Genomic DNA, 27,330 nt, shown 5'->3' with positions numbered 1-27,330 from the left:
GTCAGGTACAGGGAATTTAGCAGGGCAAAGACTGGCACAAAAATGAGGGGGGAAATAGATGGAGCGGTTTGAGAACTACCTGCAAGCATGGCAAAGCATTAGGGCAGACTGAGAGCTGCACCATGGGAAAGGACAATGCATTTCAGACCTGAATTTGCCATAATAAAAGACCTTTCCTAAAGATTGGGTCAAAATGACTAACAACTTTCTTCCACAAGCAAATGCAAGCAGGGTGAAGAACTCAACTCCTCTGAGTTATTTTCTCCCCCCTTTAGCAGTTGCTGCTCGTGGGGCACACGTGAGGTGCACAGACCTGCTCCCCCACTGGACAATGGACAAGCTGGTTTTCCTCAAAGCCATGTGCCCATCCTGGAGTCCAGCATGCAGCAGGACACTTGTGTTGCTTGGGCAGAGGTGAAGAAAGCCCCTCTTCTTCCACTTCCACCCCCTCCTTTTCATCTAACAGGAATACCCTAATCAGGGAAGTATGCACAGGCTGTTTTGCAAGGGGTCAAATCCATTTGGATGAAATTCCAGGGCTTTAAGGATAACAATGGCAGGAAGAGAGGTTTTTAAACTGGCCCACACAGTGCCTTGTTGACAGATATGGCCTGCTGCCTCGTGCTGCCCACCCTTGGAAAGCCCTGGCTGCTCCCAACACCAAGGAGAACTGAAAGCTCACTGCAACTGGAGTTAAATGAAAGAACCTCTCCATTAATTATTAAATTATTTTGTGACAATACTTCTTGCCCAAAGCTAAATCTCCTCTTCAATGTTTTGGACACTTTAGCTGTTTTATAGATGGTACGCTAGCAAAAAGGGAATTCTACTTTGCCCCGTGCCTCATTCCCTAGAATGAGGCATAGAAAAACCCTCCTATAGAAACCCCTGTCTAAGCATGGTTTTCATTACAAGCTCAGGTCTAAGATATTTTCCATCTGTATGAGGGAAATCAGGCTTTACTGATTGCTCCTCAAAGCCTATGGGGCAACACACAAGGAAGACACAGCACATAGATTTTGTGTGCTTGCTGCCAATGTTGGATACAGTGGCTGGTTTTTCATTCCTTCAGCTGCTGTTTTTCCTGCTTCCTTGAAATTCCCCAACAGTTAACATAGGTGGGCAAATGCATCAAACCCAGGACACAGGACTGCATCTGGCATTTGCTTCAGGAATGTGAGTGCTGTAGACTGGGAGATGCTTCTCTATCTGGCTCTGACCCTGGGATGGGGAAGGGGGAGGAACTGGAGGGCTAGTCCAAGTTAGAGCACATTTTTTCATTTCTAACATGCCATGCAGTGCTCTGCTTGCCTGATAGTGACTGTATGGGAAAATTCTGTCTTATCAATTTGTTAAAAATGCCTTTCTCATTGGGGAATAGGAGGCAGCACTCACATGCACAGACAGAGAGTGTAGGAGTGCTTTGGGAGGGCTCTGATAATCGGGAAACTCCAAACCCCAGCAATTCTGCAAAACAAAACAGAAACTCCTAAAAGGCAGCACAACCACTAAAAGGAAAGGCATTTTTTCTGTCAATGTAATGACCAGATCAACCTAATTTCTGTCATGACTGTTTCATTTCTTGGTTTGGTTTTTTGTTTTCCCAGCTGACCACAAGAGTGCACTCACGGAATGATGTCCTGCATTGTTTCCTCTGGGTCATTTCCTTTCCCTCAGCTCTGGAAGCAGCTTGCAGCATGTGGAGGTCGGGGGGTCAGACCTGGGCCCACGTGTTGTTTCTCTGGACATATAGATGCCGTGTCCCCCAGGGAGGAAGACGCTGCAGCTGTACATTGAGTGGGACATACTTGCAGGATGAGTACACGGACACGTCACCAGGGACACACGCTGGGGGTACATCTGAGTGGCACAGGCTTTGCCCACAGGCTGTGCTTGATGTTGGTAATGATTTTCTTCCTTATAAGGGATGGCTATACTTAAAGAGCATGTCGGAGATTCTCCCACAGTTTTGTCTTGCTATATAATTGGGATTTGGGGTTTTTTCCTTCCCTTTTTCCCCCTCCTAGTGCTTCTCAACTTCTTTCTGTGACCTTCTAACACCACAGATCATTTGTCAAGCAGCCAGTAATGGCTACACAGAGGCCCATTGTAGCACGCACTTGCAACAATTTGTTAACAATAAATATGATGTGATTAGTAAATACCTCATAATTGAGTTACATTATGTAGAAATATCAGCTTTGATATTTGCCAGAATGTTGTGGGTTTTCTTTTTCAATTAACTTTCCTCTGAAGTAGTTGCGGTGACTTTTTTTCCCTTGCTCAGTTTTTTCCTATATCTCTGTTCAGGACTGCGGTCAAAGTTCAGCTCTGAATTTGTATCAGAGTCTAGGACTGAGCCTTAGGATGACTAAATAAATCGATGATTAGAAGTAGAAATGCGAAGGAACACTTGAGAGTCGATTCTCATTCCACACACAGTGTGCCTGTGGATTTGACCTGCCTTGCAGGGCTTTCTTTATCAATAAATGTATTGCTGACGGAAGATGCGTGATCTTTCTATCCAGAGATGTACTACACAGAGAACAACAGTATGAACTTCCATTGGTTCATGAAGGAGCTTCTTTCATGGCCTGGACTACTAATAGCAGAAAGGTCAAGCTGATCCTTCACTGGTATGTAATGAACTACACATAAGAAATAAATTCAATTTTTATGATGGCAGTTCAAAATACCTCTTTTTTTTTTTTTTTCCCTGCCTCAATGCTTACATTTTGAATTCAATACAGACCAGACTGTCCATAAGCTACAGGCTGTATATATATATAGCTGTGGGTCTGTGACCCCTATGATTTCCAGATATTTCTTCTTCAGATATTGTATTTCTCCAAGCAGGAATGGTAGCCATTTTCTATTCCCTCCCAAATCTTCATTCTAAGTGATTCTTTCCAAAATCAGAGCTGCACAAAAGAATCATTTAAGGTGCAATTGCACAGCTACCAAACTCGCGAATTATATGCAAGTTGTAGTGATATGAATACTAAAATATTTGTGGTTTCACTTCTGCAACAACACAAAACCAGCTGCATAACTAAACACTTCACTATCATTTAATGTAAACTCTTTCTCATAATGCTTTCCTCTCTTTCACCCCCCACAATTTTTTTATTTCTACTCCACCCACTTCCAATATTCCTACAAGCTTTTCCAATTGTTCTGCTCCTTTCGGGTTTATTTGTACTGTACATCATCCGTAAAGGCATCTCTGGAACTTTTAAGTAGTTTTGCAAAGACAACAGTGGGAAGGCAGTTGCACATCATATTATTTTTGGCTGGACCCTTCAGGAACAATGGCTATTGTTTGGCAAGCTAGCAACAAGGAGGCTGCATCAGTGATATAAGGGTTTAGAGCCTGGGGGTGGTTCCACAAATGATTCTGAGGCATTTTGGAGTATGTGTGATTCAAAAACATTTGGCAACATCTGTTTTTTAAAAAAGGAAAAAAAGGGGGGGGGGAGGGATGTGGTAAAGAGGGGGAAAAATGAAAGAAGTGCAAAGCATCCACAAAACTGAATCTATGGACAAAAACAATGGGCTGTATTAAATTTTGGGTTTTTTCCTCTCGCGCATAATTGTTACATGTGTTGATCAAAATGACATTCTATTTGTTCTCCCTCTTCCTGTGATTTTGACTTAATAAGGTGGTGTTGGCTGCCTGTGAGGCGCCGCTCTGGGACACCGCGGGGATTCGCTTTCGGGCCGGGGCTGCTTTGGGCTCGCAGATGTGCGAGTGCAAGAACGCCGGTGCCAAAGGACTGCCCCCGTGCTCCAGAGCTGAGCGCTGCTGCATCCCTGAGCATCCATCAGGCGTGTCCTGATGGAATTATTCCGTTTAGGGGAATTACTCAGCTTAGAACGCTGAGGCTGCTGCACCCCTGGAAACTGAAATCGCCCACCCATGGGCGATGCAAGGAGCTGCTGTGGGGAGGACACGGCGGCTTTCCGCGGTGGGAAAGAGCCCTTCCCGGCGCTGGGGGCCGGCAGCGCTGTCCCGGGAGTCGCCCCGGCATCTCGGCTCCCGCCCGGGCCCCTCAGCGCTGAGGGGGCGGGAGGGCGATGGCGCCGCGCCGCCGCCAGGGGGCGCTGTGCCGCCTCGGGATGAGAGCCGCGCTCCCGCCCTGCCGCGCTTCCCTCCGGGAATTGCCCCTCACGGAGCAGCCGCAGCGGAGCGGATCTGCCGGGAATTGCCCCTCACGGAGCGGCCGCAGCGGAGCGGAGCTGCCGGGCTGTGCCGCGCTGGTTCTGGCGCTGCCGCTGCTGTGCTGAGTGCGGCGGGCGCTCGGCACCGGTGAGGCCGCGCCTCCGGTGCTGTGTCCGCGTCTGGGCACCGCGGTACAGCGAGGACATGGAGCGCTGGAGGCGCTGGAGCTAGCTGCCCACAGGAGTCGTGGAAGCGCCGTCCCTAGAGGTGTTGAAAACACGCGTGGATGTGGCACTTTGGGACATGGTTTAGTGGTGGACTTGGCAGTGCTGGATTAATGTTTGAACTCAATGATCTGAGAGATCTTTTCCAACCTTAATACCTCTACGGTTGAAAGTGTGGTTCTTCCCTGTTTGAAGCACAGTTCCACAATTGTGCTTCACTCTGTCCATAGCTAGAAAAGCCTGGTGGAAAGAAATGCTTAACCATGAAGCTCCTTTTATACACGTGTCTTCATTTCCTCCCTTGAGCACTGATGCTTTTGCACACCCACTGGGGGTTTCCACACCAAAAACTTGAACTAACATCTCAAAAAGCATCTAATCTTGAACTAACATCTCAAGAAGCAGTCTTGTGTCGGTAAATATTAGTTTCTTTCTCCTCTGCCTAAGGAACCTAGTCCATACCAACAGTGAAACGATATTGTCCTGCTTCCTTGGAGGAGGTAATTCTGCTTGTCTTAGGTGTAAAATAACGCATTATTCTCTTATATGTGTGCTGTTCTCCAGGTACTGAGGGAAATTGCCCTCTCAATGTGAAAGGAACTTGAAGCTTTGCTGAAAGCTTCATAAACAAGGCAGGCAGCTTTATGTTTATGTTTTGAGAGCATTTGATAGAAAGTGACATTTGAAACACCAAGTATTACCATGAAATTTTATAGTTCAGAACTATTATTGGGCCATATCCTGGGGGTTTAATACAAACCCTTGTTTTTAGACTCACCATGTCTGAAATCTGAAGAGCTGTGACATCAAACACAAAAGGAATTTGGTTTGCTTTTCAGGAACATTGAACGCTTTGCAGTGTAGGGTCTCTGGAGACCTCAAATGGCAAAAATTCCACTTTAGGGCTTTTAACCACTTGTTCTGAGGTCTGGCCTATTGTGATTGTATTTGGTTTTTACCTGATGCTTCTTTCCAAATGGTCAATTCAAGAACAGTTTTTAGCTGTAAAGCAGGAGCTTTAGTTCAAGAGTAGTTCTTGATACTGGGGTTATTTAAATGAATCCACACTGCCGACAGCCTCTTCCTCTGAGGTAAGAGGTTACTACAGATAATCAGCAAGATTAAATACTAACAAAAATTGTTATGAACCTATCTATGACTGCAATGATTTTTTTCCAATATTTACTGAATAACTTGCCTGGGAAGTAGGTCTTAGTTTGGCTCTCATGTTGATTCTAAGCCGTCTCTTACCCATACCCCTGAGAGTCTGGTTAATTTTGTGGCACAAAATATTTAATTATGTGCTCTGCCAAGTGAATACAAGGTCTCAAATTGAATTTCAGCATCCCTGGGCAACTATTTTAGACACTTTGGTAGAATGTAAATGCATATTTTCTGCATGCCAGATCCTGGCTCCATATCCATCAAAGTAAATCCTCAGTAGTTCCACTGAAGGCTTGGAACAATCTTAAATTATGTTGTTGAGGTCACATTGTGACCCTGAAGCTCTGGCAGAGACCCAAACTAAGAAATTTGTGTGGGAAACTGGGGAGGGAATAAATTAACACTTGCCTATGCTTTTTTGTGGAAGTAAACTGTTACAAAGGTGTGAGTTAAGATGAAAGCTCCTCGTGGTGGTGGATATTGCTTTCCAGCTGTTTCTGCTGGAAACAGCTCTGTGTTTGTGTGTATGGGATGGGTTCTTATTTTCTGATGGTGCTCTGTCTCAAATAACAACGTTTTGCATTTCCATCCCCCCACTGTCCCTTCCCCCTCACCCCTTCTAAACAAATATCGCTTAATCTTATAAAACAAAAGTCCAGGAGTAGGTTCTAGTCTGGGTGGGTTTTTTTCTTCTGGTGAATTTAATCCTTCATTTTCTCTCTCTCTCTCTGCCAAATGCAAGTGGCAGGTCTAAACAGTATTAGGTAATTGTGGTTGTCATGCTGCAGATTGCACTGTGGAAAAAATTAATTGCTGTTTTTTCTCTCAGGGGGTTGAGCCATGGTCCCTCCGTCTGCCTGGGACAGTGTCGTTTCCCTGCCTGCTGGGGCTGCGTTCCGTGGAGCGGCATGAAAGGGCTCCTGGGCAGCTGCTCTGGGCGAGTGGGCGGTACCTCCTTCGGTAATAACAGCTAATTTATACAGCCACGAACATCTACGGCTATAAATAAACAGTTCTGACTGGCTTCGCACGCTTAAAATGAAATGGGAGAGACTGATGGACTGGAAAGAGAAATCTGGTGTAAATGTCGTCAAGGCCAGATCCTTACACAGGGTGTCTCCGTAAGGCCTTTTGAAAAATCACGGGGAAAATGTTGGTTTGTGAGCAATGACACATTTTCCTCCTTTCAGAACTTTGTGAATATGAGAGAAAGGAACAAAGCAAATCCAAGATCCCAGCAGCTGTATTTTGGGGACAGGCATTCCTCATTGATTTCTCAAAGTGCATGACTGGAATCCAGCTTCTCTCCATGCAGGATGTAGCAGAAAGAAGTGCCTCTTCTGAGCCTTTTTCAAAGAAATAAACAACCTCCCCTGTGATTCTCCTCAAAGCCCTGTAGTCCAGCAGCTCAGCCGCCACATCAGATCCCAAAGGTATCACTGGTGTGAGCAGGAGCTGAGGGTGAGGTCTGTCATTTGGCTTCTCTGGTTGGAAGTGGAAAGACCTATCAGTCTGTGCTGGGGCCCAGGCTTTGTTTTGAGTTTCTGACAATTAAACTGTACTGGAGTATCAGTACAAAACAAATTATTTTAAAAACAAGGGAGGTAGAGACAAAAACACCCAACAAACCTGTACAGGCAGTTCCCATAACTTTCTCTTCTTCCCTAATTCCCTCTGTGTTTTTTCTTCTGTCTGTCTCTCCAATATATTTCCTCTGACCAGCATCTTTCAGCTTCAACACAAAATGAGGGAGGAGTGTGTTTGTGTGTGGGCATGTGTAATTGCTTACATTCCCCTTGCAAAGTTAGCTGGAGCGGGTTATCTAGATAGGCTGGGAATTACTGAATGCATGCACGCATCTCATTGAGTTCATTTAGTTTATAGTCTAGGCCTAGCATGTTAACTTCCCAGATTAGAATTTTTATCAGGTGCTTAACACATGAGAAGAACAATCTTATGTATACACATTATCTTTTTATTGCGCACAGGCAGCTTACAATGTGTTTTGTTTTTACTGAGCTCCAGCGGCATTTGAAAGGTGAAAATAACACCCTGGTGAACAGCGTGCACAGTAGCACTAAGCGAGGGGTTTTGGCAATGAGGATGGATTTAGACATTTAAGTACTGCAACTAGTTTCAAATCCTCTTTGAATGCAGGAATAATACAAGAGATTTTTCTTTTTCACATTGACCACCACTTGTGCTACTCTCGGTTTTGCATGTTTATTGGAGTTTGCAAAGCAGATCTCCAGTGTTTTGGATGTTAACAAAATGTTGAGGCTAATAACAGAAATCAACTATATTGAGGAAAATTAGTAAACATGTGAATGGAGTGTAATTATATGGCAGGCAGCTTTATGTTAAACAGTGCTTTAAATTAACATGCTTTCTGTCAAAGCAATCATACAGTCAGTATAATTAGGTTACTTTTGCTGCGAGATTAACTGAAACCAAGAAAAAGGAAGAAATTGTTGCCTTTGGATTTCCTGTTAAAATGGAGGGGAGATATTGAGCATAAAATAAGCATATTAATATTACAGAAAGTTTCTCGTTAGAAGTACTCGGCTTCTTGGTGAACTTTCTGAGCAGACATTTCTAATTACAGTGCTTGTTAGCCCAATTTGTTATCTAGCTAGCTTGGGTTAAAATTATCTCTCCTCTTAATTTTTTCCAGACTTGATGAAGGGCAATCCAAACAAGAGCTGGCTTGCATTCACAGGTCTTTTACAGAGTGGTGTGAGGCTCATGAGGGAGTGCATTTACCACTGACAACTTTTAACCATGGACACATCCTCACGCACGTTGTGCAAGAGATGAGAAATCTGTGTAAACAGATGAACACAATTTTCTTATTCATAGCAGTTGCAGAGTTATCATGAAAGAGGCAAACATTTCATATTTTCCACCAGTTTTCCATATGTCTGATGTCATAATGGCTTCACCAGAAGCTGCAATGCATTGGAGAAAGGATTTATCACAGCTACGTTTATTTTCCTCTACTTCATGGCTTCAGAATTCATGGAGGGATTGTTGGCTTCAAGAGGAGGATTCACTTGCCTTTCCACTTGTGGTCCAGTATTACTATTGAATCTCCTGTTTGGAGACAGAGGAGAAGACATTATTGGGACCTGAGGGGAAGGCACAACTGAGAAGTCCTTTTACACATCAGGGATGGGGAGGATGTGAAACTGGCCCAAGCCTCCCAACATCCCTGGGGAACTCTACCCATCTGGGAGTGGGAGTGAACAGCAAGTGCATGTCTTGGACCAGCTGCTAATGCTGAAGTGCTGCAGAAGTCAAATGAGCCTGGGATGTCCCCAGCAAGTAACAGATTACTCAACGACTGAGGAATTATTTGAAATCTGCCATGGGCCACACCCATTGAGAATAATTGTGCTTTGCCAGAGGGAGAAAGTGTCAGCCACCCAGCCAACCTAGCTTGTTGTAAGAGCATGTGAAAAGCTGGAGGATCCTCACATGGCTGGTCAGGACAGCACAGGACCTACTGAAATCCCACAGCTTTCTGAAGCAGCAGCTTTTTTGCTGCTGTGGGCCAACCAATAATCAACTGTTCATGGGTGTCTTTTCTAACACACTGTCTCAGCCTCTCTTCTTCCCCTCATATTCACTCATAGGAAACTCTCCTTTAAATGATCTTTCCTTGTCCATGGACCTCAGAGGCTCTGAAACACTAATTGCTGTGTTGTATTCGTATATACTGACCAAATTGATATTTATGGGTGAGGGGAAAAAAATCCAAACCACAAAGAAAGAAAATAGCCTGGCAGGCCAGGACCAGCATGTTAACCAGTACTTCCTAATGTCTGGCCTCCACTGATGAATTTGTAAGCTCTGGTTTGTGAGAGGTTCTGGTCCAGTCTGCCTCCAGTGGATTGCCAGATAAACTTATCACCAAAAATAGGACCTGTGACAAACAGTGCAAGTTTCCTTCACACAGTCAATCATCTCTGCCTGAGGAATAAACTGCAGCTTTTGGGAGTGACAAATATGAAGGACATAAATGTGCCACCACAGGTTTGTGGTACAACTAGGATGAGTCAAAAATAAATACTCATATTTAGTTTTCAAACTCTGGGATTTAAATCCTGTAAAATCTGAGTTCCATTAATCATTTGCAATATAGGAAAATTATGGATATAAACATCATTTGGTCACTGAAATGAATAGATAGACTCTAGACTCTTATTCTTGGCAGGATACAACAAATACCCTGGAAAGGAATCTCAGTTTAAAAATCCCTTCTGGATACTGTAATAACGAAGGGTGAAACCTGTGTCTGGAGCAATAACATCAGCATTTTAACATTCATACAAAACCTGCTGTTGATAAGCCTGTACCAGTACAATGGTGGCACGGCTTCATGTCCCACACAGTTGCCCTTTGCATCCCTTCATTTGCCATTCGGGTTTCTGCAATCCCAACAGCTGCTCAGAATAATGACAGCATCAAGAATTCAATCTTATTATAGTATTGCTTTGTATTGCACAGATTTGTGAGCTGTCACATAGGCTGGATTTCCCAAGGCTACAGGGTATTAAGGGAGCTTGGTTTCAAAAGCCCATAAATACAAAAATAAAGCTCAGGGAAAATAATCAGTTGTGAAAACATGTTATATGATTCTGGAAAATGCGCTGAATGCAAAAGAACTCCAAAAAACAAAAAGAGGAAAAACAGGCTAGAGAGAAGAATGTTGTTTAACTTTATTTCAGCCTTAGGTAAATAGGTTTCAGCAATGTCTTCCCAAGATATTTAAGAGCTCATAGAAGATCTGGAAGAGTGCATCCATCTATGCACTGAGCATGAGAAAGGTATTCCACCATAAGTTTTCTCTTTTTCCTGAAAGCAATGGCTCTCATTCCTGTTGAGCTGCCTTACCCCTTGCAATATAATATCTTTAATTTTTGTTTTTCCCCTGACAGTGTTCCTCAGCCTGCTGCTGGCCAAAGCTTTTCCTTCTAGTGGACAGCAAGCACCTAGGTTGGGTCTCTTGCAGCTGCTGCCCACTCCAGCAATCAGCATTCTTTCCTCCCGTTTCTCTCCCAAAGGACAGTTCCACCATGTGGGGATAAGCATTTCTCTGGGAGAGCCCTTGGGCCCACAAAATCTTGCAAATAGAGGCAAAAGCATCAGGAGGCTTTTCAATCACTGCTGGAGCAAGTAGCTGTTGCTAGCTATAGCTCCTCTCCAGCTGCATTTCAGAGTATTGAAATGAAGCAGCTGATGAATGTTATTTTGGGGTTTTTTTCAGATGTGTTAGATGGAAGACAAATGAATGTGCTCCATCTTCAAATGTGAGTTCTAGATAAGAGACCTCATTTGAAAGGTTGCTCTGTCTGATGTGGAGAACTTTGATCCAAATTTCTCCCAAGGATCTGATTGTCCCAAACAGAGCAAACCCCAAGCAAGCACTGCTTTGCTTTATTTTTGAGGATTCTAGTTTGACGGGTCGAAGAAACATGAGATCAGTTGCCTGTGTGATGTTTTCCACCCATCAGGAAGGGGAGAAACGATCACACGGTTCATCTTTGGTACTCAGACCCTGCAGCCAAGTTCTTGGCTGAGGTAAATTTATGGCAGTAAAAGAATCAGCTCATTGTTTCAAATTATCCTCTTTGGAGTTTCTCTATTGCTCAACATTGTCTTGTACTCTAGAAACTCTGGGATTTAAAACAAAAAGAAGTCATTACTGGTACTATTTTCTGTGCCTCTCAGGCTGTGCAGCTGGGTTGCCTTAGTTACCACCAATCCAACTGTGCAAGGGGAGGGAGAGGAGAGGCGCATGAGAGATAATACATTTTTAAAACCTCCAATGCTGTATGAAGCAGTTTGTCTATAAATAATAAAATGAATTTAGGGTCTGGCATCCTGAAAAGGAAAAAAAAGGTTATATTATTCTACAGCCTAGATTTTCCAGCTCTTGGAAATGATTCTGCATCTTTTCGGTCAAGCACAGGACGTAGATTTAACACGTACTTGCTTGAAGCTGGAAACTGCCATCTACAGACTTTGGAATAAGTTGGAACTAAATACACCTTTAAGTGTGAAAAAGAGTACATATTTATGTAGCTGGTTTTAGGAAAAATAATAATAGCCTGGAGTTATAAGGGAGTGTGGAAGAGCCCATATGAAGCATGATTTGCTGTAGAACAGGCTTGATTAGCAGCCTATGGTCTGCCACAGGATGTAAGTCCAGGAGGAAGCCAGGCTTTGCCACCCTGGTGGAGCTGTTTGTTAATGCTTCTTGCACCTTTGAATAAACACCTCTGGGGAGCTGTTCTTCATTTGAGTGGGAAAGAAATAAAAAGAAGAAACAGCCTCAGATTTTTTTCCACTGAGGAGAATCCTGGTGCCAGCAGCCCAGCCAGAGAGCTCTGCCTTGTCAGATCCCACCGGCATCAGGTCTAATTTTTTGGTGGCTTCAGGTGTTACTAGACAAGGTGTTTCCAGATGTCTCTGTAAGAACCTAATAGATATCTGTATTAACCTGTAACCCAAACTGCCTTTGGGGAATGAAGAGGAAGCAAAAGAGAGATCAAAAGTGCCCTTCCGTGTATTTTATCTTTTGAGGAAGAGAGAAGGTGGGCAAAGTGGAGAGTATGGAAAGATGAAGAGGTCTGTCCTCTACCGCCACTGATTGTTTTGCTTGGGGGGTGTGGGGAATGTTTTTTGATTGGTTGCTTGTTTTCTTTTTTTGTTTTCTGCAGGATCATTTCCACTGCATCCTCTGTCTTATTGTGATTGGGAAGGAGAGGAAAGGGTAGGATGAAAAAAAGTACACGGAGCCATTTTTGCTGTGGGAACAAAGGTATGTTGGAATCGCATCTTCATTCAGTTTGCAGCTCTTTTTCCTCTGGCAATGCTGAACCAAAAATTTGTCTCAGTCAGGAATATATTAAAACTCTGGCACACTGTAATTTGGAATAGCTTCCCTGTGGCTATGTTTCAAGGCTTATTGGGACTTCATTATTGATACCAGCTTAAGGAAGTTCTACTCTTCTCTTGGGTGGACACAGCTGGGATGTGGATCAGTAAAAACACTTGGTACCAAAATGGGGAACTGTAACTCAAGGGGAGTGTTTTGCACGTGGATGAAAACACCATGTAATTGTTAAGGCCAGGATTTTGTGGCTCCTTTGAAAAAAAGCAACTATGCATGGAAAGGCAGACCCACCACACAGATGAGGCCTCCAGGGATCACAAGAGCACACCAGATATCAATGGAGAATATTGTGTATTGTTTATATATGTACTGTGAGGTTACATTCATGCTACCACAACTGGGGTGCTTTTCAGCCTCTCTGTGTGCACAGTAAAGTTGAGTGCTTGCCCAAGTTTTTTTAGTCAGCTGTTGAATATGCATCTAATTTTTGCAGTTAATTTGATCTCTGCTTGGCACAATATTTTGTCCAATCAGTTAACACGTTGGAAATCAAATTATTTTTAATTCTGATTATCTCCAACTTATGCAGCAGGCATACCCTAGCCCTAAAATTACTAATATGTACTCAGTGATGAAAAAAATCGGATACATAAATATATCAGATATCTCATATAAAGACTTATGCCATCATGTGGTGATGATGCAGTCTTTGATTAGCAGTAGTTACTATTTATATGTGATGCCTCTTAAACCAGAGCTAGTACAGAAGTCTGCAGATCTGTTTTCATTTACCAGCAATCCTCATCTCATATGATGCTTTTGCAGAATAGAATGTGGCCAAAATCTCCAAACATGGACATGTAGAGCAAGCATCCTGTTTGCAAAGGTAGCAAGCGGTGAAGTTGGTTATTCAGCACATTTGAAAGCCAATCTGCTGCTTTTAGGTAGCTGAGTACGGATGGTGAGAGACTAGCTACAGACACTCTACTTTGGCTTGACAGGCATGTGAGACTTTGCAAAATGGATTATGCATCAAATGTTCCCTGAGAACAGAGGGAGGTTGTCTTATTTATTTTCAGAGGTGTTTTTGCAGTGTTTTTTTCTTCAATCAGAAAGCTAGTTTAAGAAATTGCAAATGTTCCCACATTTGTCCTAAATAAAATACACATGTTTTCCTGACAGAAACACTTTCATCCTCAAAAATTCAATCTTGAATGAAAAAGGAGAGGAAACCAGAAGGGATAATAATGACAGAAATAATAATAATAATAACAACAATAATACTAATAGTATCTCATGCCAAACCCCCAAAGGTTCTTCCTCAGTTCTCTCTTCCATTTGTTAAATATGCTTTCCTAAACTACGCTTTTTCCCCCCTCCAACTGCCCATTATGTCCAAGGAAACTGCTTTTCACTTTTTTTAGGTCACTACTGGCCATACCACTACTAAAGCAGAAGGGAAAAATTCTCAACAGTTTGTAAAAGTTTCCAAAGTGCTGTTTTAGTCATGGAGCTGCTGCTGCTGCAGTGCTTTTCCTTGGATACACGAACGCATTCCTGCAAATTTGCAGTAAACGCTGCTAATCCCTAGTCTGACAAACAACATGTGATGCAGGTGTAAGAGTTTTAGCCCAAGACATGTCGCTTCTCTGGACCCTTCTTTGAGCAGAAATTCAAAACCCAGTGATTATGCTGGTAAGAGGTGCTTCTTGACCCAAATTAGAGGAAGCTGGTCCAACCTTTGTCTGCTCCAGTCTGTTCTCTATTTGTTAGCATGCAGGTGGGACACAACAATGACAACCTGACCCCCAAGTGCCATGATCCCAGCACCTTCCCCAGTGTGCTCATGCCCCCTTCCTCTTCCTGTCTGCCTGGGCAACCACAGCAGTTCATTTCAGGGGTATTTTTTTCATATGCATAGACGTAATGAAGAAAACTTGGACTGACCCCATATCATACGGTTGAGGAACTCTCCGAAGTTGTAGAAGACGACGATGATGGCAAGGCTACCAGCAAAAAAGGCTGCTAGTCCAGGGGGGTTAAACAAAGCAAAGAGAGGATATACCCACTCTCCTGTTACAGAATAAATCCACAGGACCCTAGGCAAGGAAGGAGAGAATTTACCTTTGGTTAGGACCATTCAATTAGAAGAACCACTTCAAAATTTCCAGCTCCTGAGGGGCTGAGTTATCAAAACAGGCTTGATACAGAGAAAATTAGCTCAGCTGTCAATATATCTCCTCGGCACTTGGGCTATTTGCTGTGAAGCACACTTGAGCCAGTGCTAAATTAGATGGGTTTCAGTGCAGGTGGAAATGCACACAATATTTTTCTGTCACCCTGGTGGCATTGGCTATTAACAGCAGTAAAAGCACAGTAAAACAGCAAAATGCTCAGGAACAGGGATGTGCACTTGGCTATGCTAGTGAAGCTTATTCAGATAAGCTCTCACATATGTTTGCTCTTTAGATACAACAGCCTTTCAGCCCCTATCCAGATCCCTAGAGTCTGTGGGGACACAGAGCTGTTCCTGCCTGTCCCAATCCTTCTGCTGTTGACCACTGCTTTGAGGAGTGGAAAGAAATTTTCAGAAGGTGAGAGAGCAAGGGGAATTCTCCAGCAGCTTTTCTTTTGTAAGAGAAGGAAAAGAAGAAGAATGGCTAGGTGGGAAACAGATGTGGCTGCTTCACCCTTTTGTGCCAGAACTGTTTGCAAAGCATGGTTTGGAAAAGAAAGAAGATTAATATGCCCGGTTTATAGGGTTTCTTTTCTTCTGATTGTGCTCTCTCTTTCTGCCTTTTTTATTCTCTCAGAAAATATCTTGTAGTGGCTGTCAGTTTGCTGGTAATATGTTCATTGTTTATGGCTCATATGAGTGGTTAATAGAGAATGCCTGAACTAAAGAATATAGAAGTGATCTTTATATATCTTAAGTATAGGAAAAATGCTTTCTTGTGAATACTTTTTGTGAATAAAATTATTTGTATTGATTATGTAAAGAATTTAAGAAATAGGGTATGTCTTCATTGATTGTTATCAGGATGTGCCATTTTAACAAGGACAGTACTTCCCTAAAACAAACTTTTGGGTCCAAATGGTCCTAAAAAGTTTAATTCTTCATTTAAAAAAACATATCTGAGTATTATGCCATACTTTCCACTACTAGTGCTAACATAGCAACACAATTGCAATTTTTTCTGGTGTCACCCATCCTGCTACTGAGCATCATGCCTCAAAGAGAAGTGACAAATGGGCTGCCACACTATCCTGAAACTGTGTCATGACACTGAGGAATGGGAGAATGCTAAGGAGGAAAAAAAAAGGCTGAAAGGATGCTTCTTCCTCTCTCTAGTAAAAAAAAAGGAAGAAGTGGGGCATAAAAAGGTGGTTTTGTCTTGCTTGTAAATAAAGATTTACTATCCTCTCCTGAGGGATAGAGTGGAGCAATGGAGGGGATTGATAGTAGAGCTGTCTGGACTGAGCATGGAAATCTTTAAATGTAGGGATTCCTTTTTATGATTCAAGATTTCTTCATCTAACAAACAGAGCTGTGAAACACCTAAGTAATTTAAAAAGAAAAAAAAAAGAAAAAAAGCCTGCAGGAAAGGCCCCTGAGAGGCTGAGCAGAAACACTGAATTCCAAGTGCTAAGTGGAGTGCAAATGTCAGCATGTGTTCTTCACTGCACAGGACTCCTCTTTTCATATTGTAGCTCCAACAGTAAAACAGAGAATGACAACCACCTTTCTTTTATACAATGAGGAACTAGGTTATCTTCATGCAATTTGGCCAGCTGGTGTGTCTCATATGAAGCACTCCAACCTGTATTTCCAGACCCAAATAAATGACTGTTCAAAGCCACAGTGACACCCTGCTCAGAGGCAGGTGTCTGCTGCTAGGTGTAAGTGGCTGCTCAGTTTCTCTGCTGCCTTGGAGGGACGAGTCACTTCTCAGCCCATTGGCGCTGCAGCGATGGCAGTGACAGTCCAAGGAGACGCTTGGAGCAAGGACTCTGTTGCTTGTGAAACATATGGTGCCCAAATGGGGCTATTAAATCACCAGGTTGTAGCACCAACAGTAAAATATGTACATGTGTTAAGATTTCAGGGCACAGGACAGAAAATTTGTCTGTTGGTTGAAAGCTCTTATCTGTGGTTTGCAGGGAACCATGAAGTAGAGGCAAAAAGAAAGCAGGCAGGAGGTTCCTTGCTGATTTGAAAACTGTATTGACATCCTAATATCTTTTATCCACTCATCAGGGCCCTGGCACACAGGGGACAAGCACTCTAAGGGACCACCTTCCTCTCAGGACCCTGGAAACAAATGCAGCACCAGCTCATAGAAGATACTGGGAGGGCTCCAATGTGTTCATTCTTTGGTGTAGATTCAGGTCCTGATATGAGCCATGTCTCCTGAGGGATGAAACTGCTCAGCTGATAGGGATTTTAGGGGAAAGCATGGCTCACATGGCTGTAAGGGCAGTCTGGTCTCAAAGACAGTAAAACCCAAATGTTGTCATAAGACAAGTAAAACAAAGCTGGCATTAAGCAATGGGGTGAATCAGAACATAGAAAAGGAATTTAGGAAGCCATGGTCGTAATCCTATTAGGCTCTGGGCAGGATTAGAATAAATGGCTCCTAATTTGCTTATGTAATGTATCGGTGAAGTCCCCTGTTTCCACAGCCACTGATGGGCTTCAAGTCACTCCAGTCTTTCATCTGAACAGTTTATTTTCTGTTTCAGATTTTCACTCACTGGGCTGAAGATGGTGTCTAGATGAGAGTGAGAATTGGTGAGTAGGAATGGGAAGGATGGGTTTCTTCTTAGCTCCAGTGACTTCTCAGAAACTTTTGCATGAAGACAAGTTGCTTCCTCACTGACCAGTATCCTCTTGTTGTTATACACATGATCTATATTGTTCCCCCTAAAGCCAGGATGTTTCCTCAGCTCTGGAAAGTTGTATAATACCCTGAAGTTATACAGCCTTCTTCCTGAGCTGGGTCTCAATACAAGGCATCCTCTGAGAGCTTTGAGCTGTTGGCAGCTGCCCACAGTTACATGGGGTGGCAGTGCCTCCATATCCCAGCACTGCAACCAGGATGCAATGAGCAAACCCACTCCAGGGGTGCATGACACACACACAGCAGGTGGACAGATGGCTATGAGCTGTGAGAGGTGCTGATTAGATATAGCTTATTTTCTCAGTATCATTCTCCAACAGGCTGGGGATCAATGGATGCATTGCTGGAAATGTGGGCAGTGTCCACTGGTGGAGTGGGAGGTGGTGGTGGGCAGATGTCTCCTCACTACCCACCAGTTTGCACCTGGCTCAGAGTATCATTTTCTGTCTCAAGTTTCTAAAACCAGCCACGTGTCCCTGCCAAACACTGAACTGAGTTTTACTTCTCTCCTGCTCCCATGACCTCCAGACCTTTTGAGATTTTCTGGTTTAGCAGCAAGCAGGACAGTGAGTGGAGGTGAATTTGATGGTGCCAGTAGAAGTAAAAACTCCAGCCCAAAAGAAATTACTCAAATTATCCCTGAATTAATGGCAGTTTAGTTACTTTCCTTTAAGAGGCCTTACAAGAGCAGGAGACACTGTGTGAGCTCTCAGGACCTATACTGTGTTTGAAGAAACCTGCCTTGCTTATGTTTGGAAATAGTTTTCATAGGTCTCAGTTGAAGTTTAAATTATTTCTCCACAGAAAAGACTGTTGAGAAATTTTGGTCAAAAGTACAGCATTTGGGCCTTATTTTAAAAAGTAGATTGCTTGGAGAAAAAAATACTTAAATTCTTACCAACTGATGTACAGAAAAGCGACAAATCCCAGTAGGATCAATCCCTTCTTCTTTGCTGGGTAACGATGCGGCAAGGCAAGGAGTTCCAGGAGAGCAAATGGCAATACAGCCGTGTGCTGGGGAAAAAAGAGACTCTGTCACTGACAGATCACAGTGCCTTGCCTTCAGTCATTGCTGATCATAAAGTTCAGGCACCTGCTCAGAAGCAAAGAATTATTTAACAATACTGAGGATAATTGCATAAAAATGTGCATTCTTCATTGCATACTTCATTTTTACAATGAAGTATCCCTAGAGTAATAAGCACAAAAACTTTCTTGTTAATAAGATATAAAAATGAGTCTTGCCTGTAGCGTGGTCTATGTTTATAATAGGTGAGTTCTCCTTTTGCATTTTTTAATGCAAGATTTTTTTTAATATTTCCTATTATGGTACAAAAGATATTGAGCTCTATCATTATGTGCAGTTGAAGATGTCAGAGGAGTGCTCCTTGAACTCACTGAGTAATTGCTGAATTGCCTTCATGTTCTCTTCTAGTCATTATTGTACTTTATATAGTATCGTTTATTACTTGCTCCAGTGCAATCCCAGTGTGTTCTGCTTCCCTTTGTAAATGGAAAAATGGGGTTGTAAACATACAGGAGACGTCAGTTAGCTGTGATTGAAGGGGATGAAGAAACTTCAAGCAAGCTTATACCAGAATCGGAAAGGAGTTAAATTGATGAAGAAATGTGTTTTTCTTCTTTTTCTTTTTTTTTTTTTTTTCTTGTTGAAGAGTTTGAATTGCAGCTTCAGTTTCAAGGGCTTTAATGATAACTGTCTGAGCATGGAGGATTTTCAGCTCTGGGCAGACAGTTTGGTGGCACTGACTGTTTTGTGGTGAGGAGCTGCCTCCAAGAGGGATGCTCCTCACCATGGGGATGCTGAGAGCACAGCAGAAAGCCTTCTGGGCTCAGATGTTAAACGGACAATGCAGGGATTCATGGGATGCTAATGCCTCAAATTTTTGACTGATTTGAAACAATTTTAGAAAATAATTTGCCTGGGTGAAATTTCCCCAATGAAAATTTTGTATTCCTTGTGCAAGCAAACGATAACTTTGAATTGCAATACCTAGAACAGATGGCTTAAACAATTTTGGGGAGCAACAAAGCAAAACTAGTCAATGAAATGAATCAGGAGAAAAACTATAGTAACAACTGTAGCTGATTAGTTGCTTAATTTCCTGGTAATTAAGTAAATGGTTTCATAGGTAGATGAGGGAGGTATGGAAGAAGGGCAACAGAGAAAGAAAGATAGAGTTTTAAATAGAAAAAAGGTCAAACTCAGGATTTTTTTGGTCTTTCTCCCTAAAGGCATACCCTGCTGTGTGTATGGTATGAAGATTTCTCTTGTCGCAAATAAATGGTTCTAACATTTTTAATGTACATGTTTTTCAGAAACTGTGGTCACTATCTGATATGGTAATAGTGTCAAAGTTTTACTACCTTGTATTTATGCTAGAGGTTGTGAAAAATACACCTTAATTTCTTTAAATGCACAGTGAGCTATAAACAGCATGCATGCATTTAGCTATTTGTTTAAGAGATGGACGTCCACTTTTGTCTGCTGCTTCCAAGTAATCACTTCCTGAAAGCTGAGTGTCTTTCCTCAGCCCTCCTACCAAAACCAGGAGCTGCAATTCATACCTGGCTATCCTTATATCAAAATAACCATTCCATCTCATTTATTCATTTTTCAGAGAAAAGAGATAGAAAATATTTCTTTTATGTTCCAGTTCCTTTCAGTAATTGGCACTGTTCTTTTCTTCTGTTCTGTTTCACAAAGATATTCTTCAGCTCTACAACCTGCTTGGTTGATTGCAGAAGTTTTGTATCAGTACAAGTGATTCCTGAATTCATTTAACCAGAAAAATGTCTTCAGTGCACACAGTTTTCATATGTAATCCCTGTAACTTCTTTTAGTCAGAAATCTATGTGTTAAGCTGCTTTGAGAAACAGTTAAAAGAGTTTATTTTTCATAGCTGAACAATAGTTTGTCCTTGAACAAATCCTAAAATGCCCATGGCAAGGCAGCAGTGGTGGAAAACCTGCACCTTGTCCTCATTTTTAGGCTTTAGCCTAAGCCTTTGGCAGGCACGCTGATTTAGAGCACCTCATTTTGACAGGTATTTTGGAGCGTGCCCAGGAAAGAACAGTAGAAAGAGCCAGAAAGTATGAACAGTGAAGCAGCCCAAAGGCAGGCACAGAACCTGTGAATGCACTGAATATATTGTTGCATCTAGAGAGGAGAAGAAAATGAGAAGTTTCAAAGGCTTAAGAGATTGATGCAGTGATGGCTGTGATGGGCGAGTGTTCCATGTCCATCTTGTCCCTGACCTGGGGTGAGTGGCTCAGTGTCCCACAGGAGAGATGCAGCTTCATGCTGGGAAGCACACATGCTCCAGCAGCCCACAGACAAGGTGTGGACAGCCGGATACAGTCACAGGGAGAGGCTGGGGGTGTGAGGGGCAGCCTGCTGCTCAAACACGCCGTGCGTCGGCACTGCTGCTGAGCAGCGGGCTGGTGCTGCCTGCAACAGATTGCTGGGAGATCTGCGCTGTAGTCTGTGCTGCTTTACAAAGGGCTGATGTGCTTTACTACTCATTTTTGTCAGGCTCCTCCACTTACATAGGAGTTAGAGAAAACACTTGGGAGCTTATAAATCAATAGAAGCTTGAAAGTTACTGGCAAAACTGGAAAATTTGCCTGCTTTTGGGAATAGCCAGGAGTTTAGTGGAAGGGGTAGGTTGAAATTTCTGCTATTCCTGATTCAATGATCTTTCCACTGCTTGTAAGAGTGTTTCCATGTCTAAGGACAGCAAGAGCATTCAGGAGTCGGACTATCTGCCTCTTGTTTTGCGAATAGTTTCTTAAAGTTCTTGGAGCTATACTGATTTGGAAAAACAAATGCAAAAATAAACCAACAAACAAAGAAAAATTTGTTGTGACATAGAAAAGCTGCAACCTTCTCTCTTCCCAAGTCCAGTGATGTCACTGGCCCATGACTGTGTGCTGTGTTTCTGTTCAAATAATTGCATCTTTTAAAATATATTTTGCCAAGTATATTCACTAGATGTGGCGGTTTTTTGTAGAGTTATTTAAATTTGTTGTGAAAATGCCTTCTTGAGACAGATTTCTACAACAGTTCTCAGCTTCCTCAACCACCCCCAGGACAATTAAAAAAAATTATTATTTTTCCTTTGTGGATATAAAGGCGTTTTTTATTTCCATTTTTCCCTCTGCCCCCCAATTCCTTCTCATGTACACCCCAGGCTCGTAAACATGTGGGAAAATCTTTCCTCGCACTTCTGCTATCTCAGAGCCTATTTCTGCCAAGCCAAATTTGTGCATTAACAGTAAAATCACCGAGGAATTCCTATGCAAGTTTATGACAGCAGATGAGTGTTTGTAGAGCAGACACCAGGGGAATGTGTGGATGGCTACAGGGCGCAGAGCCTGCCCCTCGCCTACGACACACAATTGGCTTTCCACATGGTTTCCCTCTCACAGCCCAGAGACGTTGATTTTGGCAACATCATTAGTGATAGAGCATATATCATGGTTAATCAGATCTGCTGAAAGGCTATAAAGGCTTCTCATATCCTTTTCTAAAAAAAAAAAAAGGAAGGATAAAAAAAAGATGTATTTTCTCATCTGCGTTATTTTTAACTGTAAGTCTCTGGTGCATAGTCATTAAATATATTTTCAGTCCTACTTAGCAGCATTTCATATTCTTAAACTGAGCAGCACAGTATCTGTATGGGGCCAAATTAAAATATACAGTTTTGCCTCTTCCTTTAAAGAAAACTTTAATTATTAAGCTCAGATTGACACAGATCAAAACATTGGCAAAACTTGCTGGAAACAGTGACTCATTTTTTATTTCAATTAACAGTTTCTCAGTTTCACATATAAACAGTGAAACTGTCAAAAATAATTATCACAGAGGGAGGGGAAAAAAACCCCACCTATTTCACTCCAAGATAAGGAAAACAGGCTAAAACAATAGCTGTGTGTACTGATCAGGCTATCAATGAACCCAACTGAATCAGAGAGCTTTTCCCTATTCTTGGCAAGGATCCTGTTGGTACTTATTTTTTATGTTCTTTGAAATATTAATGTATTTATTTGTCTAACAACCTCTGTTTGTTGAGGAAAGCTTTCAGCTTACAAATTTTGCAAGAGCAGAATTTTTAAAATTTCTTCCTTGAGTGAAGAGATAAAAGTGATGGGACTTTCAAAATTATCACAGACATTTAGCTAACTAATCACACTTTTAGCCTAAATTCTGCTTCCAAACATTCCATTTTAAAATCCTTTGTGTCTCTTTTTGGCAGTCATTGTGATTTTCCATTTGGTTTTAGTTTCTTTGCTTCTTTCCTGAAAAACTCAGGTGAAACTGAACTAGTTATAAAATTACAAATTTATTTTTGTTGCTCATACAAACTCTGGGATATGAATACAGGGGGAAGAAGGTTTCTTAAACATATTCTGAACTTTATCTCAAATATTGGCACGTTAACTTTTCTCCTGCAGACAAGAACATTCCCCTGCTTCTTTACTTTTTGTTTCCTACCCTGTGTTGAATGTTTCCCAGGATACATTTCAGGTTCATGAGTTTAAGCTGAGATAAATAGTCCTCTCTGAATATTATTTCCAGTGTTTGCTAAGACCATATGGAATTTTTACTTCCCATATTTTGAGTAATTTGTGTATTTATTTAATGCTATATCCTCATTTCGCCGTTGAGAATTCAAGTAAGAGCGAGCTTCCTGGGGCTGAGAAGGCAGGGTTGGGTAGAGTTTGTGCTCAGCTGCAGGCTCCAGCCTGGGCTGAGCTTTGAGCCCATGAAAAGCCTCCCCAGAGCTGCTGAGATCACTGGTGCTCCTGACGCGTGTGTCGCAGCTGACTCGGTGTGACCTTGTTTGACTCCGGAGCGAAAGAAATGATGCCTCGCTTGACCAGAGCTGTTTGTTTCTAATTCGTCTGCATTTACATACCCTCCATGTCTGCTTTCCATTAACATGTGAGACTTTAGGGAGGAATCTTTTCACAAACAGTTACCACTGGCCAAACTAAACTCCACTGGGCACAGTTGGAGACCATCAAGTGCTTTTGAAAAACTGCCTGTGCTTCTCCTTTCAGACCAATTCCCCGCAGAGCCTGTGTGCTGACAAGCAGTTGTGGCCAATACTCGTGCTTCTCTCTTCCCCATCGGTATGTTACTGCAAAGTAAAAGGAAAAACCCACTTTGGTGTTGCCTTATGAGGCTCATAAGCCAGTGTTCATTGGATGTCCCTTGAGGTGTTTACTCAGATACTCAGCTCTTTGTTGGAAAATGTCTCCTTGTCTATGGAAATTTCCTTCAGTTGGATGGCTTTCATGAACAATTACAGCCTGTATTTTCTGAGCATAATAAAACTAAATGGCTTCCTGTCACCATAACCTCTGTTTAGTTTTTATACTCATAATTTTCCAAATCTCTGTATGGTCTCTACTTTCTTGGCTTAATTTTGGAACTAATTCCCTCTTTTGATTTATTTTGCTATTATTTTGTCTGTGTTCAAATGCCTCCTTCAAAATTTTCTTTTGCAATCTTTCCCTATACATTTTTCTTCTTCCCTTAACCTCTCTTCATTTTTCAGGGTGGAAGGGGCTTAAGTTTTATTGTTCATTTTATTTCTTTAACTAGTACCTTGCCATGTTTAGTTGAAGATATAATTCTCTCTTAGGGTTGCTACATGTCTTTTGTGTTTCCAACCATCAGTGCATTTTCAGGGAACCACGGATTTATTTTATGGATAGAGCAGGAGGCACGGGGAGTCCTGTTACTGAGCAGGTGTGTGGCAGATTAGTGGGGAAGCTATTGCTCAATTTAATTCCAGCAGCATTCCTCTCTGAACCATCAGCTACTACCTGTTTCTGCCCTTTCCAGATCCATTCATTCTCACCTGTAAAGCAACAATTTTTTTTCTTAGACGTGTAGGTAGTTTGGGAACATTATAGTGAAAAATGGATGAAACATTAGACCAATTGTATGATCAAAGGTAAAAGATCTTCAGAGATATTTTCTTGCCTGCACACATGCATTTTTGGGAATAAGGCCCTGGCTGAATATCCCATTGCTTACTAGCAAATGTTTTGTCTCAATGTCAATGCCAGAATTTTAATTGCCTTTCTCCCTGACATTAGATATGTAGTCTAAGAAACTGATGTTGCACTGCAGCTGGAGGCTGACATGAGACTGAAGTGACACATCCTTTGCTGTGGAATATTTTTCTCCAGCTGTTCCTGTGCAGGGAGGGTTACGGAGACTGCACCTGCGCACGCTGGGGTAGCAGCAGCCCGGGAGGATTCCCTGCCATAACATTTGTCTGTGAAACACATACTTTCTCCCTGAGGAAATGGGCTTATGTCAACAAAAATGGAAACTTCAAAAAAATCTGTGTAGTGCTGGGAAAAGCTAAGCATCTTTGCTCTTGAATGTGTGGGGTGATTAATTTTGTGTGCCATATTCCTCACACACACATTCTTCTTCTTTTGCCAAAAGCTGAATGTAATTGGCAGCCTGTGAATGTCCATAGTTGCCAGACAGCTTAAAATTGAGATACTGTGAAATGCAAACAAATGGAAATGTTTCTCCCTTGTGTAAATATGCAAGAATTATTAAGCATTAAATAATGCTTGCAAAGAGAATCGTTTAAGATGGCCAAAGATGAACCTGAGGTTGTTCTTGTGTACACACCTGGAGTAGGAGTCAAGTTAGAGTGGCCTGGACAAAAGGGTTCTGCCCTACAAACTGAATTTGCGCCCCCTTTTTTGGTTAGTGACGCAACAGCTTCCTGAAATAGCTGTAGTAAGATGTAATCCTTCACACAGATACCCTCACATGAGGGTAAGAGTAACTTATATTTACATAATTTACATTTTTTCCAGATGGATGTAAATCACACTGATCCAAAATACCATTTCTGTTGATGTAGATGTGCCCGCACTGGGGAAGGTGAGGTATAGCTAGGTAGGCAGAACACAAGCAGCTTGTACATACCAAGAAGATCCAAGATGAGAGGGGACATAGTGAGTCCTGCTGGTACTCCTACTGTCAAGGCATCAGTGGCCTGCTTCAGTGAAGGAAAATTACTTGTATGTACCTTGCTTGCTCTCTCACTCCCTTACGTTTTCGTTTTTTATTTTCAGGTACAGCTTAGCCACAACAGAGCAAAGTGCAAAGGAGCTTCAGAAGCTCAGGCAATGGGGAATTTGTTGTCATCTTTGCTGAAAGTCTGCCAGGTAAGAGATGTTTCTTCTGAGCTTCCATTTACCTTCCTTCCTTGTCTATTGTCAGCTTTATAGCTTACAATATCTTCTGAACATGCACAATTCATAACCATGTGTCAGTAGAGCGCCCATGGAACTAAAATGCTGGTTTTTTGTAAAGGTGAAAGCGTAACACAGCTACAGGGTAAATTAGAAAAAGAGGTGGCCAAACTCAACTTAGCTGCAGTCTGAAAATAAAGAAAACTGTGCCAACAGACTGAAAATATAAATCTTCTTTTACAAAACACAAATTGTACCATTTCTATTTTTGTGAACACATCTGCTCAACATTTATATGTATCTTTTGTTATAGATCAAAAATGTTTTTGAGTTATCTCTTCTGACCCACCAGTGGCCCACTTTATTTAGCATTCAATTCTGTCAGACCTTTCAAAGTGTAGTGTTCTCCAATACTGCCATTAAGTTGAATAATACATGCACATGGTTTAATCCAAGCTGTCTCCAGCAGTTAGTCTCCTTCTGGAGAGTATCCAGATGTTGCTTGAAAAGCGATGACTGGGAAAGAAATAAACAAATTCACTTGATGAATTGGCCAGCGTATCTTTTGTCTCAGCCATCTTCCACTTCAAAAATCTTGTTCAAATAAAATAGTTGTGTTTGAGACATAAGTAGAGTGGATTTTTTTCATCCCCGGAGGTCAAGGTTTAAAGATGGTAAAACATAATTATCCCAGGCAAAGAGAAGTGGAAACTGAAGCCCAGCTTTTGGGTTAAACTCAGTAGAAAAGCAAAGAGAGAAACCTAGATAGTCTGGAATATTTGGTCTCCTTCAACTATGAGCAAAATTCCTTTCTACATTAACCATCCCATCTGCAAAACAAAATGTTTCTGTTCAGAGTGCAAAAACATGAGTAAATTGTAGTACTCACTCTGCAACTCTGGGCTAGCAGGTGGGCAACAACAACTCTTTCCCATTGTAAGAGCAGTTCATGTGAGGAAAAAAATTGTTATTCATTTCTGCAAGGAAGGTGCTGCAGCATCACTACAAAGCCAAGGAGCTCAATATTCCTGAAGTGGGTTTGCATGGTTATTTTTTAGGCTCACTCTCCAGTTACATAACAACATATGCTTTCCCTATGTACAACATTAAAATAGACTGAGATTTAAAAAAAAAAAGTACTCCCACTGCAAATGATATGGCACTGATGGTTACTACTGATACACCCATGTCTTTCTCCTCCAAAGCCAGCTACATGCTGCTTCAATCTGCCATGAAATGCCTGTAATCTCAGAGCCATAATGTAACAGCAATATGCAAGGAAAGGAACCCAAAGAAAAAGCATCTGCTTGGCAATCAGAACTTGGAGATTGTCACTTAAAGTGTCCCTGGATCTCCTTAGTGTCTCCAGCAGATATTTTGTGTTGGAAGAAGAAAATGCCTCAGCTAAGCCTGAAGGCACCTGTTGGAAGGTGTTCTAAAACACAACGATTGTCAATAGCAGGGATCAGTCTACACTGATGGTAGATGTTTTATGCTTGATAGTGACTGGAAGGAAAATTTCCTACCCAGGAACTGTCAAGCACAAGATGTCTGCAGTGTATTAAGAGCTTCAGAAATAAAATATCAGGTTGTGATAGAGGTTTGCTTTATGTGAAGTTTCTCTCTCGTCAAAATAATTTTCAGGAAGAATTGTTTTTCCTTTTTAACGCCTGTTTTTGACACTTCTGATACAGAAAAGCTTTTTATTGTAGTCAAAATGAT

General features: G+C 42.0%; 1 protein-coding gene and 1 long non-coding RNA gene across 4 annotated transcripts in view; one reads left to right on the top strand and one right to left on the bottom strand.

Annotated features, from left to right (window-relative positions):
* Positions 1 to 3,810: 3,810 nt before the first annotated feature.
* LOC113458563 (uncharacterized) overlaps positions 3,811 to 27,330 on the top strand; it is an 82,227-nt gene continuing 58,707 nt past the window's right edge. For both annotated transcript variants that reach the window (XR_012580907.1, XR_012580906.1), the window contains exons 1-6: positions 3,811 to 4,886; positions 6,380 to 7,016; positions 8,225 to 9,585; positions 12,276 to 12,376; positions 17,195 to 17,243; positions 25,489 to 25,581. This is a non-coding gene — a long non-coding RNA (uncharacterized LOC113458563). The remainder of the gene's footprint in view (positions 4,887 to 6,379; positions 7,017 to 8,224; positions 9,586 to 12,275; positions 12,377 to 17,194; positions 17,244 to 25,488; positions 25,582 to 27,330) is intronic.
* ADTRP (androgen dependent TFPI regulating protein) overlaps positions 8,378 to 27,330 on the bottom strand; it is a 29,576-nt gene continuing 10,623 nt past the window's right edge. The window contains exons 4-6 of one of the 2 annotated variants that reach the window (XM_005481728.4): positions 18,251 to 18,366; positions 14,399 to 14,550; positions 8,378 to 8,643 (exon numbers count right to left, since the gene is read on the bottom strand). In XM_005481728.4, the coding sequence (XP_005481785.1) occupies positions 8,600 to 8,643; positions 14,399 to 14,550; positions 18,251 to 18,366 (312 nt within the window). In that variant the 3' untranslated portion in view covers positions 8,378 to 8,599. The remainder of the gene's footprint in view (positions 8,644 to 14,398; positions 14,551 to 18,250; positions 18,367 to 27,330) is intronic. The other variant, XM_074543653.1, reaches the window with a different exon arrangement.

The sequence above is a fragment of the Zonotrichia albicollis genome, chromosome 1 (assembly GCF_047830755.1).
Source record: "Zonotrichia albicollis isolate bZonAlb1 chromosome 1, bZonAlb1.hap1, whole genome shotgun sequence".
Lineage (NCBI taxonomy): Eukaryota > Metazoa > Chordata > Aves > Passeriformes > Passerellidae > Zonotrichia > Zonotrichia albicollis.
This window is presented reverse-complemented; position numbering and strand designations above follow the sequence as displayed.